Source organism: Musa acuminata, chromosome BXJ3-6 (assembly GCF_036884655.1).
Source record: "Musa acuminata AAA Group cultivar baxijiao chromosome BXJ3-6, Cavendish_Baxijiao_AAA, whole genome shotgun sequence".
Taxonomy (NCBI): domain Eukaryota; kingdom Viridiplantae; phylum Streptophyta; class Magnoliopsida; order Zingiberales; family Musaceae; genus Musa; species Musa acuminata.
The window spans coordinates 5,446,063-5,459,184 of NC_088354.1; the positions used below are offsets into that span (position 1 = coordinate 5,446,063).

At 37.1% G+C, this 13,122-nt stretch overlaps 2 protein-coding genes across 4 annotated transcripts; one reads left to right on the forward strand and one right to left on the reverse strand.

Moving 5' to 3' along the window:
- The first annotated feature begins 610 nt into the window (after positions 1-610).
- LOC135640019 (B3 domain-containing protein Os06g0194400-like) lies at positions 611-3,474 on the forward strand. 2 transcript variants are annotated; one of them, XM_065154095.1, is made up of 7 exons: positions 611-831; positions 910-1,008; positions 1,193-1,224; positions 1,289-1,460; positions 1,576-1,782; positions 2,012-2,105; positions 3,288-3,474. In XM_065154095.1, the coding sequence occupies exons 1-6, from the start codon at positions 691-693 to the stop codon at positions 2,048-2,050; spliced, it is 690 nt and encodes a 229-aa protein (XP_065010167.1). In that variant the 5' UTR covers positions 611-690; the 3' UTR covers positions 2,051-2,105; positions 3,288-3,474. The 2 variants fall into 2 exon arrangements, with proteins under 2 accessions (XP_065010167.1, XP_065010168.1); XM_065154096.1 differs by having other exon boundaries at positions 1,298-1,460.
- Positions 3,475-4,369: 895 nt separating this feature from the next.
- LOC135640669 (uncharacterized) lies at positions 4,370-10,456 on the reverse strand. Of its 2 annotated transcripts, none has more exons than XM_065155354.1 (6): positions 9,822-10,456; positions 8,275-8,400; positions 6,957-7,108; positions 6,793-6,871; positions 4,814-4,991; positions 4,370-4,683 (listed from the first exon to the last, which is right to left on the reverse strand). In XM_065155354.1, the coding sequence occupies exons 1-5, from the start codon at positions 10,416-10,418 to the stop codon at positions 4,860-4,862; spliced, it is 1,086 nt and encodes a 361-aa protein (XP_065011426.1). In that variant the 5' UTR covers positions 10,419-10,456; the 3' UTR covers positions 4,370-4,683; positions 4,814-4,859. The 2 variants fall into 2 exon arrangements, with proteins under 2 accessions (XP_065011426.1, XP_065011425.1); XM_065155353.1 differs by having other exon boundaries at positions 6,742-6,871.
- Positions 10,457-13,122: the final 2,666 nt, after the last annotated feature.

The window sequence follows — 13,122 nt, forward strand, 5'->3', positions numbered from 1 at the left end:
CGTGTGCTTGCTTCGAGAAGGAAGACGACGACTCATTTCAATCTCACGAAGCGAACCGGCGTTGAGGTGCATGCAGGATGACACTTTGACGGGAGATGCTGCGTCGCTGGACATCACGGGGAAGGAGAACCTTGAGAAGCTGGTTAGCTATGAGCCGGTGGAGGAAGAAGGAAGGAACGAAGAAGCCTTGACTCGTTTTGCTCAGAGACTTTCCAGTGAAAGGAAGCTAAGGAACTCGAAGTTACTGCCTTGATATCATTCATTCATTGTGTGTGTGTGTGTGGGTTTTGTGGTGATGAAGAAGCAATGAATAATAAATAACAATTGTTGTTATTTATTATTACACTAATAGCAATGAATAATATCCCTCTATCAAATATTGAATGATTTATTGTTACACTAATTATATATAAATTTAAACTATCAATATAAATAATGATTGAAATGTAACATTAAAAGGAAATTGATGGTATCGAAATATAAATAATGATAAGGCAGGAAATGGTTAGTAAATTACTAAACTTAAAACCCGCGACACGTAAAGTCGCTTTCAAATTTTGAATTCCATTCCGCTTTATAGCCATTCCCATTTCTGAACGCCTCCCTTCTCTCTCTCTCTCTGCTTCTGCTTGCAAAGCGATCACTCGCTCTCCTTCCCCTCTCTCTATCTATCGTGGTAAGGGAAGAGATATGGGAACCACAGAGACGATGTCCTACGAAGAGCAGCGGCGGAGGAGGCTAGAGGAGAACAAGAAGAAGCTCGAACAGCTTAACCTCCCCCACCTCTCCGTCGCCCTCCGCGACGCCGCCGCGTCCCCCAAGACCTCCCCGGTCCTCCACTCGAAATCCGTCCTTTTTCTCACTTTCTCCCTTCTCCCGCTTCCATAACTCTGTTTCTTGCTCAACCAGGCCAAGCAGATCAAGCGAAAGATGTCCCGGGATGCAAGCCTCACCCCCGTACGCCGGTCCGTCCGCGTCGCGAGCTTGCCGGAGCCCAACTACCGAGAAGTAGGCCTCTTCGGCTCGCTGCTTCCCCTGTCGAGCCGATCTTGTCTTGTTGGTTGATTGTCCTATGTTCCTAAAACAATGAGGAAGAAGATTCAAGAAAATAACGATCCTTCCTTTCTTCGACTTTTAACCGATTGCTTCTGTTGCTTGGTTATCTTTTGGCTAATGTTTGATGCTTGGATAGGTAGCTTCAGACTTCGTGGATAGGCCGAGAAGGTTGGTGATTGCATCTTAATCTAGCACGGCTGAAGAATCTTTCCCTAATATATATCTCAATTAGGATCGCTAGGGTTTTGAAGCGTAGAGGCTTGGACGATCGAGTATATGCATCAGATGAAGCTAGGGAGTACGCCCAAACGAAAGCAGAGGAAATCGAAGCGGGACTCGACCCAAAGTTTCCTTCTTTTGTGAAGTCTATGCTCCAATCTCACACCACCGGAGGATTTTGGCTGGTAATTCTAGTCATCCTTGATGATGCAACTCTCAGTAAATTTCTATCAATGTCTAAAACACTCAAGATGAATCCTTGATAAGCACTAGTTTTTGTCTCATAAATGATGTTAATAGGGCCTTCCTATAATATTCTGCAACAAGCATCTGCCAAAGCGTGGTGCGACAATTACTTTAATAGATGAAAACGGGGATGAATCCGATACTACTTATCTTGCCCACAAGAGAGGACTAAGTGGAGGGTGGAAAGGTTTTTCTATAAATCATGAATTAGTTCATGGCGATGCTGTCGTTTTCCACTTGATCAAAACGACAACTTTCAAGGTAAATTAGAGAATATTTGATGCTCCTTTTCTTAATAACTTCAAATACCTCTTTTTGGTGTAGTTTTCTTATTTGATCTATCCATTTGTAATACACTGCTTCACTTCGTGTGTCTACTGTCCATTTGTATTTCATGCAATTGATTGTGGTTAATCATTTTACAATCTGATGTTGCTTATTGACATACCTCCAGTTCTGATGTCTCGTGAATTTGTTTTCTGCTCTCTAGGTCTACATAATTAGGGCGAGTGAATATGATAGCAGTTGATGTAGTTCTCGACTCTCCAGAAAAGGAATTTTGATGCTGCAAGGAGTAGGAACAGGTAATTTAAATTCTAATTTAAATTTTAAGATGTTCTTGTTTCTATATGTTCAAGAGTAGAATATTACAAATTTTTCTAGCAAACATATATTGTACTTCAAAATTTTGTGGCACCACTGAGCCCTTTGTTATTGTACCGTATCAGTCATTCCAAATATTGCCTATCCGTAAGGCCTTGCTTCTTGCACCAAAAAAAAGAATTGTCATACATTATATCTCCTTTTACTTTCTCCCTTTTCCATTGACCTTCATTTGTTCAGATTGAGGAGAACCAAATGTGTTAATTAACAATTTCAAATGATACCCGTAGCGTTTAGCACACAATTGGCAAAAGGATCATTGCAATTGTTTAAATGCTTCAGTTGAAAGGTTCCAATAATTCTTACAAATTCGAACTATCAACTTCAGGCTTCTTTGTTCATTTCTCCACTTTATCCTTTGTACTATAAATGTGTCAAAAGTCTTAAATATACTTTAAACTGTATTAACATAAAACTATAATCATTTTAGTTTTTTATGTGGACAAAAGTTTTATTTCCTTGTGCTTTTGGTCAGATTGCTCGTTATGATTTAGGTGATCCAGAAATGGTAAAACGGCATAAATTGGTGCATCTTGGACTTGCAATAATGAGCTCTATGCATTGCATCATCTTTTTTAGTTGTTTTATTTTTTAAACAATAATATATGATATATTTGAATTGATTTTTTCATTATTTATTTTCATTTCTTCATAAGTTTAATTTCTACTTCTATATCTGTATAGTTCCCATTTGATACTTAACAAAGTAATTATTTTTTTCTTTTAACTGCTGGTGGAGAGAAACACATCAATTATCTGCCATCATAGCTACTTAGATTTTTTTGGGATATACAATGCAAATGATCATAACTCAAAAATCTACTTTGTATCTATAAGTTTTTATATCCACTGATTCAATTTGTATATAAAAATAAATTTTTCACTGACAGTACACATCTTCAGTAATCTTAATTATATTATAACGTCCCAAAAATATTTAATTTCAAAAATGATAGTATTTTTAGTTTTAGCTGATTGTTTAATTTAGTATTTATCTTCACTCTTGTATCTAGATTTGGAATTTCACTTTGATGCATGTGTGACATTTTTAGTTTGCAAATCCACGACCTCAAGTTAACTCAATACATTATTTGGTTCAACAGGTAACAGGCTCAGTGGTCCTTAGAATCAGAGAAGTCCAATGCTCCTCATTTATTTCAGTTTGAAGACTTGAGGGAGGGGCTTTACAACAGTGTTTTTGCATAAACCAAAACTTCTCATATGCCCATAAAATATTCAAACTTTTTGTTACTTTGAGCTTGACTTCGGCTTAATCTAAAATTTCCAGTGGACCAAATCTTGTAGACAGAAGTAAATGAAGAATCTTGGGTTGAAATGTGCTATCTATATGGTGGCTATTGCTACCACATCGAGTTTTATTTTGTCTCTATGGAATTATAATAACTATATAAAAGGATTATTGTGAACTCCCTCAGTAGGGTGGTGGCTACATTTAACAAATGAGTTGACATGTAATGCTCTAAGTTGTGCAATTACCTTGTTTTGTTTTGTTCTACAGTAAAGCAACAGTTTCTTTCAACTTCATATTTATGGACAACATATTACATTCTTATGTTTTTGTGGATTTACAAACTAAAAATGTTACATATGCATCATCAAACTAAAAAAAACACTATCATTTTTGAAATTTAATATTTATAAGACATTATAATATGATTAAGATTACTGAAGATATGTACTGTCTGTAGAAAAATCATTTTCATATATAAATTGAATCAATAGATATAAAAAATTATCGATACAAAGTGAAGTGTTATTATGATTATTTGCACTATATATCCCAAAAAATCTAAATAGCCATACTTGATGTGTTCCTCTCTCCACCACAAGTTAAAAAAAAAAAACAATTATTTTGTTAAGTATCAAATGGAAACTATGCAGATATGCAAGTAAAAACTAAACTTAGAAAGAAATGAAAACAAATAATGAAAGAACCAATTTAAATATATCACTCATATTATTTAAAAAATAAAATAACTAAAAAAGATGGTGCAATACATAGAGCTCATTATTGCAACTCCAAGATGCACCACTGTATCCAGCTTTACCATTTCTCGATCACCTAAAACATAAGGAGCAACCTGACTAAAACTCACTTTTTTAAAAGTTTAAAGTAAATACTGAAAGCAAAAGCAAAAGGAAATACAATTTTTGTACACAGAAAAAATAAAATGATTATGCTTTTATATTAATACAATTTAAAGTATATTTAAGACTTTTGACACATTTATAGTACAAAGGACAAAGTTGAGAAATGAACAAGAAGCCTTAAAAAATTAACTACTTTAGTGATTGAAATGAAATGGTCGGGTGATAGGCTTGCCAAGAATTTTGACTTCTTACTTTTCCTCCGATATTTGCCGATATCTACAGATCCATTACCTTCAATGGTGTATGCCACATTTCCACTTGCTTGTGCAATCCTTAAGGGTGTCAATTGGCTGAATAGCACTCCATGTGTTTACAAGAAAACTCCATCTTCAAAAATTTTTGAAAAGGGTGATATGGACTTGCAGTTAGTTATTCTCTGATATGCTTTGAAATTTAACAACATTTAGAAAAGAAACAAAATATAAGTTTATAAGCAAGATACAGTATTGTGCCTTACTCTGCATAATAAGATACTGTTGATGTTGCAGAGAAATCATTAATGGCTATATTTGTACATCCTGTGGCCCATTTTTTCCATATTTTCTCTTGCTTCGTGAAGTATGCTTGCCATTTCCCAGTCCCAAATATCTTTGATTGAGCTTAGGCCTCTTATGTTTCCTGCAATGCTCATATTCCTGCATGCAAAAGGTTGAAGATGATCTTCCCGCAATCTCTAAGTCACTCGGATTCAAAATATTAAATAGATCATGGAGACAGCATATGTCTAAATATATGGTTCAACCACAAGGTTGAGTTGCAAATATATTAATGAATCTGTATGCTTTACCGTTATGATGTTGTTTTATTCTTAAGCCACAGCAACAGAGAACTTATTGCACAGCAACATGCCAAAATAAACTCATGGGATGGGGCAAAGTAAACTTCGAAGAGCACATCAATGTTTTAAATTCTAGGACTAGCTATCATGCCAATGCCAAAAATCTGAAGCTGGAATTCAGTGGCTAGCATCACAGCTTCCAATGACAGGGTTTGAAGGTAATTGATGAGGCAAATTTCAAAACCATGCTAATATATTTTTGATGGATGCAGGTCCAAGTCCACATGTATGTGTGTCTATAAAGCTGATAAGCCACTCTAAAGCTGCGATGATGATGTATGCTGATTTGCCATGAGACTAATATGGGTCATTAATTGATTGTGTTGTGTCAAGTTGATGTAGAATTGATGTCCATACAGACCCCATTTAACAACCATGCCAAGATTTCAACTCGGCCATGAACCATCTACATAAGGTAGATCTATCCAAAAATCCTATAACTATTCATTGAATACAAACAGGTAAGATCAGGTCAGGTCAGGCAAGTCAAGAACCCCAGACTTATGATTCATTTGAACAACATACACTGATATTGAAATTACACGAGGCACAGAATTAATAGCATATCAACCAAGGCATGACTTGTTTACCACATTTGACCAGATTCTTGACACGGCAAGACTTGAACAAGCTGAGTTCTTATATGAAACTCAAACATTCATAAATCAGGTTGATTTTGTTGCCCTCTTCATATAGCAAACCTGTACAACCTAAACCGGAAGCCAATAATATCATGTTGTATTCCTGACAGGTTGGTGATAAGTTCAAGAATTGCCACCCCCATGCATATAGCTTGATAAAACTGTATAACCAAAACATGTGCCGATAATTTCATGTTGCAATTGTGTCGGGTTGGTGAGAAGTTACAAGAATCAACACCACTAAGCGTGTCATGTTACTAGTAATATTTGGTCATAGATTTTGCTATCTATATCAAGGACATCCGTCTTATACAAACCACCCATATCAGTCCCTGGCCGGATTGATACGTACTGGTCGGTACTGATCTACCGACACATGGTACACTTGTCTATAGTGAAGACTCAAGAAAAAAAGGACAGGAGGAAGGAAGATTCAAAGAGGAAGAAGAAGGAGAAGAGGAAGGAATAGACAGTGGTGGAGAAAGAAGGCGGAAGGAGGAAGGAAGAAGAGGCAGTGGAGGAGGAGGAGGAGGAAGTCGAAGGAAGGAGGAGGAAGAGGAGGAGAAGAGGAAGGATATCCGAAATTGGTGGCACACGGCGGGCGACAACAAATCTGTTCACAGATTCTACGTGGATGGCAAAGAGGGGTCTTGTCAAAAGGTCTTTCTTTTCTTTTTATAATAGGTTGGACCAGATCGCCTGAAACAGGGGCAGTCCACGTACCGGGTCACGTCCAAACCGGCACATACCATCCATTTTGTATCGATCCAAGTGAAATCATATTCCATGGTCTATATTATTATCCACTAAATTCTAGTAAGATATCAAACACTGTAACTTGAAGGTTGATAATATCAAGTAGCATAAAAAATCATATCATGAAGAAAAAGATGATCAACAAACTACCTTGTTTTCATCTTCAAAGTTAATATTATGCAAGTAAAGAGGCTGACTCACAGCCACAAGTGCGGTCTCCAAATCAAGAAATCCGGCAGTAACCATTCTCCTTAATACCCTCGCTTGAGAATTCTTGCCCCTGTCATATTAAAATGTAAATTTTCCAAATACAACTAGTTGTCATTGGATTTCTGCAATAAATCCCAAAATTTAGATTCACTTGCCTTGTTGGACTTGTCAATGGATTAAAGGTCTCGGGAGAAGGTAAAATCCCAGCTAGCAATGCCGACTCCCCCAAGTTAAGAAGAGAAGGATGTTTTCTGAAGTAAAAAAGTGATGCTGATTCGATCCCGTAATTACCATGTCCCCAGTACATCTGAAAAGAACAGCAAACAGTAAAAACAACCTTGATAAACTCAAGGAACTAACTCAGTATCATATCTTCAGTACTGCTAACAATAGTAAGTAAATCTACAATACATTGAAAGAGTTGCTCACGGGTAATAAAGTATCATTCCAGTGTACCATAAAAATTGTAGTGGGTTTTTCCAGGAATCACAAGGAATATTAACCCATCTAGAGAATCTCACCTTCTAACTAGAATGAATTCATAACTAGAAATTAAAATCTTCCAAAGCCCAACAACAGAAATCGTCCCAGTGAAATATGTAAGTAACTCCAACTGTCATATGAATCTTTGTCATGTTTCCAGGGAATTGGATGTTTTTACATTTTAACAGTTCCGTTAAATCAGAGAAACTTCAGAAATAAGTAGGGCCAATAACCTAAAAACTTGAAGAAGTCAATGGAAATATAAATTTAACAAATAATAATATTCAATCCAATTCAGAAAACTCATAAAACATGTGGAAGCTAATATATGGTACTTGTAAATCTCACATAAAGATGATATGTTGCAGGTCAATGGAAGTTTCTCACAACATGTAAAATGTTTGTTTCAGCTGATGGCAAAGAGAAAATGTAAAATCAAAATAAAGTTTGGATCACTAACTCAAAGGAACTGGCTAACCTTTTACGACGTGTTATCGGCTTACTGAAAGCGTAGTAGCAGATATTACTGTAAAATTGAAGTTATTACGTTACAAATAGAATATTGACATAAGACCAATGGATTTTAGGATGACACTCCATTGATCTGGAGTCGTTTGGCAGGTTTTTAAATAATGACTTGAGTGAAGTGATGAACTTAAAAGGAGTAGATGATGCTATGAAATAAATACTATCTTGTCCAGTAAATTTTACATATTCTTCTCTTTTCTTTTCAGACCCTTATCTTCTATCTTCTATTTTCTAGTCTTCCAACTGTACATGTTATATTTATCTAATATTGCAAGGCTAGATTAAGTTGACATTTTGCAAATTCAAACCGATCTAAATCATTCTGCATCATCAAACTGCAACAGTAAAGTCTCATGAATAATGATATAACAAAAACTGCTTTAGATCTTGAGTTAAGAGTCTTTAGAAAGAAAAGAGAAATCTATAAATCACTAGTATCTGTCAACAATCTGGAAGTCATACCTTGCTCAAATAAGAGTACAGTATTTCCCACTTCGACATTTTCCTCTCCAGTAATAGAGATAATATTCCCTCAAAAAATTTTCTTGAGATCTTCCGTTCACTTGTCAAGAAGACATTCTTCACAAGCTGCATTATGAAATGGTTTAGTAATCTGTTATCGACAAATTAAGTAGCCCAATGCTCGTAAGTTTAGTAGTATATCCTATCAGAACTAGATAAAATGCTACTACAATTTCCATTGCAAATAAGATGTGACATGTCTATGCAGCACTCTCTGCTCCACCACCGGTGGAGATACAGAATCAACTTAACAAATAACAAAGCACTATCAGCATAACCTAGTACCTGACTGTAATTTTTTTTAAAAAGTATGCATTTATTGCTCAGAGACTCTTTCAGTAATTCCACAATAAAAAGTAAGCATCTCCGATGTCACTATTTAAGGTATGCATTTATGTATTTGAAGGAAGCCATAAAGCAAAAAATCTTGTTGTCATCAGCTAATAGAAGGGCATATTCTTTTAAGACTTAAAAGAATAAGCTCATAATTCACACGGAAATGAAATTTAGGCAGCTTCAGGGTAAGACCTCCGAGATCATGTAATTCCAAAATTCTAATCACACATGGGTATCTGTATAATACTATGAGTTACGGACAAAAGAGAGATAGCCCCCGCAGAATAAGAAACATATTTTTCCAGTCTTAGGAGGCAGCTACACTGTAACACATGTTAATAGTCAACCAAGATATTCTGAGTGGAATAGTAATCATAGATTAACCCACAGAAAAGGAACATTAACTTATACTAGTTTATCCACTCAATCACCGTTGAAACCACACCAAAGCATCAGAGACCTGAACTTCTACTATTTTTGAAACTCATTGATTGTAAGTGATCTAGAAAGTGAATTTACAAACATGTAGTGAGCTTGTCACTTAAGAAAATGATCTATCAAAAAAGGTCTCTTGAAAATAACTTGTACCACGACAGGGAGAGTTTTCTATCACAGAGCTTTGTGCCTTTTTCTTGAATAGAAAGACTTGTCTAATAGATTAAAAAAATGTCAAACTCTCAGGTAGCATCACTCTAGATCAAGATCAAGCTTTCCTATGCCTCAGATTGTTGACATACCCATTGGCAAGGTACCATTCTCATAGGTTGTCTCCTGAGTTACAAGCGAAGCATCATGGGACAACATAAAGCTACATTGTTCTTCAACTTAAAGTTAATGCTGCCCTTGAAGAACTTGTTTGTTGTGTAATATGTTTGTATCTTCTTTGTTCCTCATCAAATAATATCCCAAATGAATCCACAATAGCAGAATGATCATAGATGCAATAACTTGAGAATATCTATATAAACCCAAACAGTAACATTATCAAACAATTTGGAAAACTAATAACTCACTAGTTCAATTACTATGGTTGACTTGTTCTTCCCTCAGATTGTGATCTTGTCCCATTTCTGACCAAATTGTCCAACAAAAGATCTAAGCAAGCACAATAAATCTAGTAACAGAGTATCAGAGGCGAAGGAGCGATTTACCTGCTGGGTGATGGTGCTCCCGCCTCCGCCTTTAGGGTAACGGACCACAGCGCGTCCGATCCCGTAAGGATCAACCCCGATGTGGTAGAAGAACCGGCGATCCTCCGACGCAATGACGGCCTGAATAAGGTGCAATGGGAGCTCCAAGATCTTTGCCTCCGCCCCCTTCGAAGACTCCCGCAGGCGGCACCATCGTTCCCGGAAGTCGGCAGGGAGGGCGCGGAAGAAGGCCCAAGCAGATAATAGCCCTGCGAAGACGATAAGCAAGAGGAGGGAGTTCGGGGGACGGAAGGGGTTCGGCGGTGGCTTCTCGAAGCACACTGGCGGAGGGAGCAGCGGTGGTGGAGGAGGAGGAAGAGAAGGAGCGCAGATCGATGGGAGGCGGAGGAAGGGGATTGGGTTTGGGGCGGAAGAGAGGGAAGCGAACGGGAAGATAGAACGCGGTGAAGGGCGGTGACCGGCACCGCGTGGGGTAGTGGTAGTGATAGGAGGCGGATGGGAGAGGACGGGGAGCGGCATCTCGGCGGTGACGCGATTCAGCGCCGCCGGTTCGGGTTCGACCGCACGCGCCGAGACGCGGTTTGAACTTTTCTTCATACCGGAACGTATTGTAACCTTGTAGTACTAGTTTGACGGGTGCCGTTTTATTTCAAGTTTCGAATCAAATATTTATTCCACATTAATTGGCTCCACAAAGGCAAAAGAAAAAGAATAAAATTACATATATTCCTATACATCCTATTATATATATATAGACTAATTCAGTATGAATTATGTACCATACCAGTATGCTGATTTAAACTTTTGTTACAATAATAAGCAAAAAACACTGAACTTAGCTCCAGTATTGTTTCTGAAACAGGCCACACTTTCTCAAAGTAGGTCCTGATGCATCAGGTTTATGAACCAATAGTAGAACTTGCTCATCATAAACTGCTCATGTAGTGCTGCACCTCAAGCATGTGGGTTATGTAGTTTAGGTAGGATTTCATTTCACCAATGCCTTAATGTAAGTCACAAACATAGTTTTCTCAAGCAAACTTTAATATGATCATCCATCAAGCTATCATGCATAGCATAGATGATGGCCAGTAACTAATCCAAGAACTAAAATAGGTCAAGCAAGTTCCATCAATTAAGCAATATAACATAACATGAATCTGTACAAGTAATTTATCACTCATAAAAGGGGAGGACTAAGCACTGCAAACAAAGAGAATAGTTGATAGTTGAAACACTATCACTTTTTGGTAGATCACAGCATGACAGCTTCAACCTGTTTGTGAGCAAGAAAAGGTTGTTTGTAATTGACTGCAGCTGTGATCCGAAGCATCTGAATGCTGCTGCCTTTAAGAAGTCATCTGCATGTATCTGGTTACTTCTTGTTTTCCTGCAACTGTAGAAGCTATCTCCAGTTCATAATACTTTAACAAAACAAATTATATACATATATGATCTCTAGCAATTCATCCAAACTATGACAAAGTAGATTTATATACATATTGATTTGGAACAGTCATTCATCTCAAAATTATGTGACTTTCTTGCATAGGCTCTTCCAACAAACTCTAAACCATGTTTTGTAAATAAGAAAAGATTAATCTATGCTATACAATCTTCGTCTTGCACAAGATATGTGTACTGTCCTAGGATTAATTGCTTGCATAACTACTGGGAGGCAACACAACCTGTGCAATGCAACATTTTGTCTGCTATTTCGGTCCTCATGATGCTTTTGCACTTGCCGTGCTGACCGAGGACCCTCTCCTCGCACTGCGATTCCGGGATCGTCATCCGTAGGACTTCAGATATCTTAGTTGCAGCTGCAAAAGACCACTTTAAATACAGGCATCTAAATGATTGTGTCTGCAACTTCCATTTGCAGCATTACTTTTACCTTCAAGTGTCTCATAGACACTGCATCCCTAATAGTCACTGTAGGTTGCTCAATTAAAGGGGACCTACCTAGTACCTAAGGATCATTTTAACCTTTATATTCCAAGAGAGAATACCAAAATCCTGATGATAATAAACTGCATTTATCATGCATCAAAAGTGTTCTTAAGAATCTTAAGAATGTTGCAAACTGGCAGCACAAACAAATAATTTTTTGGCACCGAATGTACTTTTCAAGCTTTGGCAATCTCAAAAGTCAATCAAAAAGGTCAATGCTGAGCCTGATGATTATTCGATAATCGACCATCTTATTCGAACCACTAGTAGAAATATCTATGTGAAATAATCAACCGTCTAATTTGGGTCTCACATTCTCCCATTATATTCCTGCAGCTACAGGATTTGTGCTGAAAAAGGGCTTGTGGCAAAGTTCTGTGTTTTGGAGCTGTAAAAAACAAATGTAGCTGTCCTATTATGGCTAAGATCTTGCACTGCTGGAGGCTTGAGGAAGGTTCAAGAGCTTAACCCATCTAACTTTATGGATTAAAACTGACACAAAGGGGGTCATCAATTTTGTAAAGGAAATGACTGTGGGTCCCTGGTTTCTTGGAGATCTTTCTGTTAATATACTTGCTATACAGGATAGATTAAAAGTTGAACAGATTTATATCTAGGGAGTATAACCTTGTTGCCCAATAGTTTTTGCTAGCTTTGGGAGATCTCAATGTACTCCAATCAGTAAATCAAATGGATTCACTTGAGAATGATTTGACGCAGCTGCTGTGCAAATCTTAATATGGAAAACCATGTCACTGTGAAGTAGATGGTACTAGACTGCTAATCCTTAATACAATTAGATAAGGGTATTCACATGAAAGGCAAAAGTCTAAGATGAAAAATCAGTCTATTTTAGCATGCAGTAGACTTTTATCTCTCCTATTGGATCATGCCAAATGGATGACAACTGTTCTGGTTCATTGTCCATCAACTCACATGTGTTTATTTGTAATGCATCGATGCAACAAGGACCAATAGATAAGTAAAATAAACTGAAATGACAGTAAGATGCAATAATACATTGCATTCATAGTAAGACTAGTTTGTTGCTGTAACAAGTTTCAGCTTATGCAAAGTAAATCTATCATACATTTTAAAGGGTAAAGCTCGATAAGGAGAAAACAAAATTTTGAAAAAGACTCATGACAATAAGCAAGTCAAAGCATATAAGCCACCACAAACTTAAATGCTCAGATCTAAAAATTGTATGATGGCATGTCCCCAAACAGGCAAATAAGTAAACACTTCACAAGCCCTGACCAATGATCTCTTATTCAATTCAATGAACAGACCAGCACCTTAGACCAGACCATATACTTTACATTAAGCATGATAAACATATGCATGG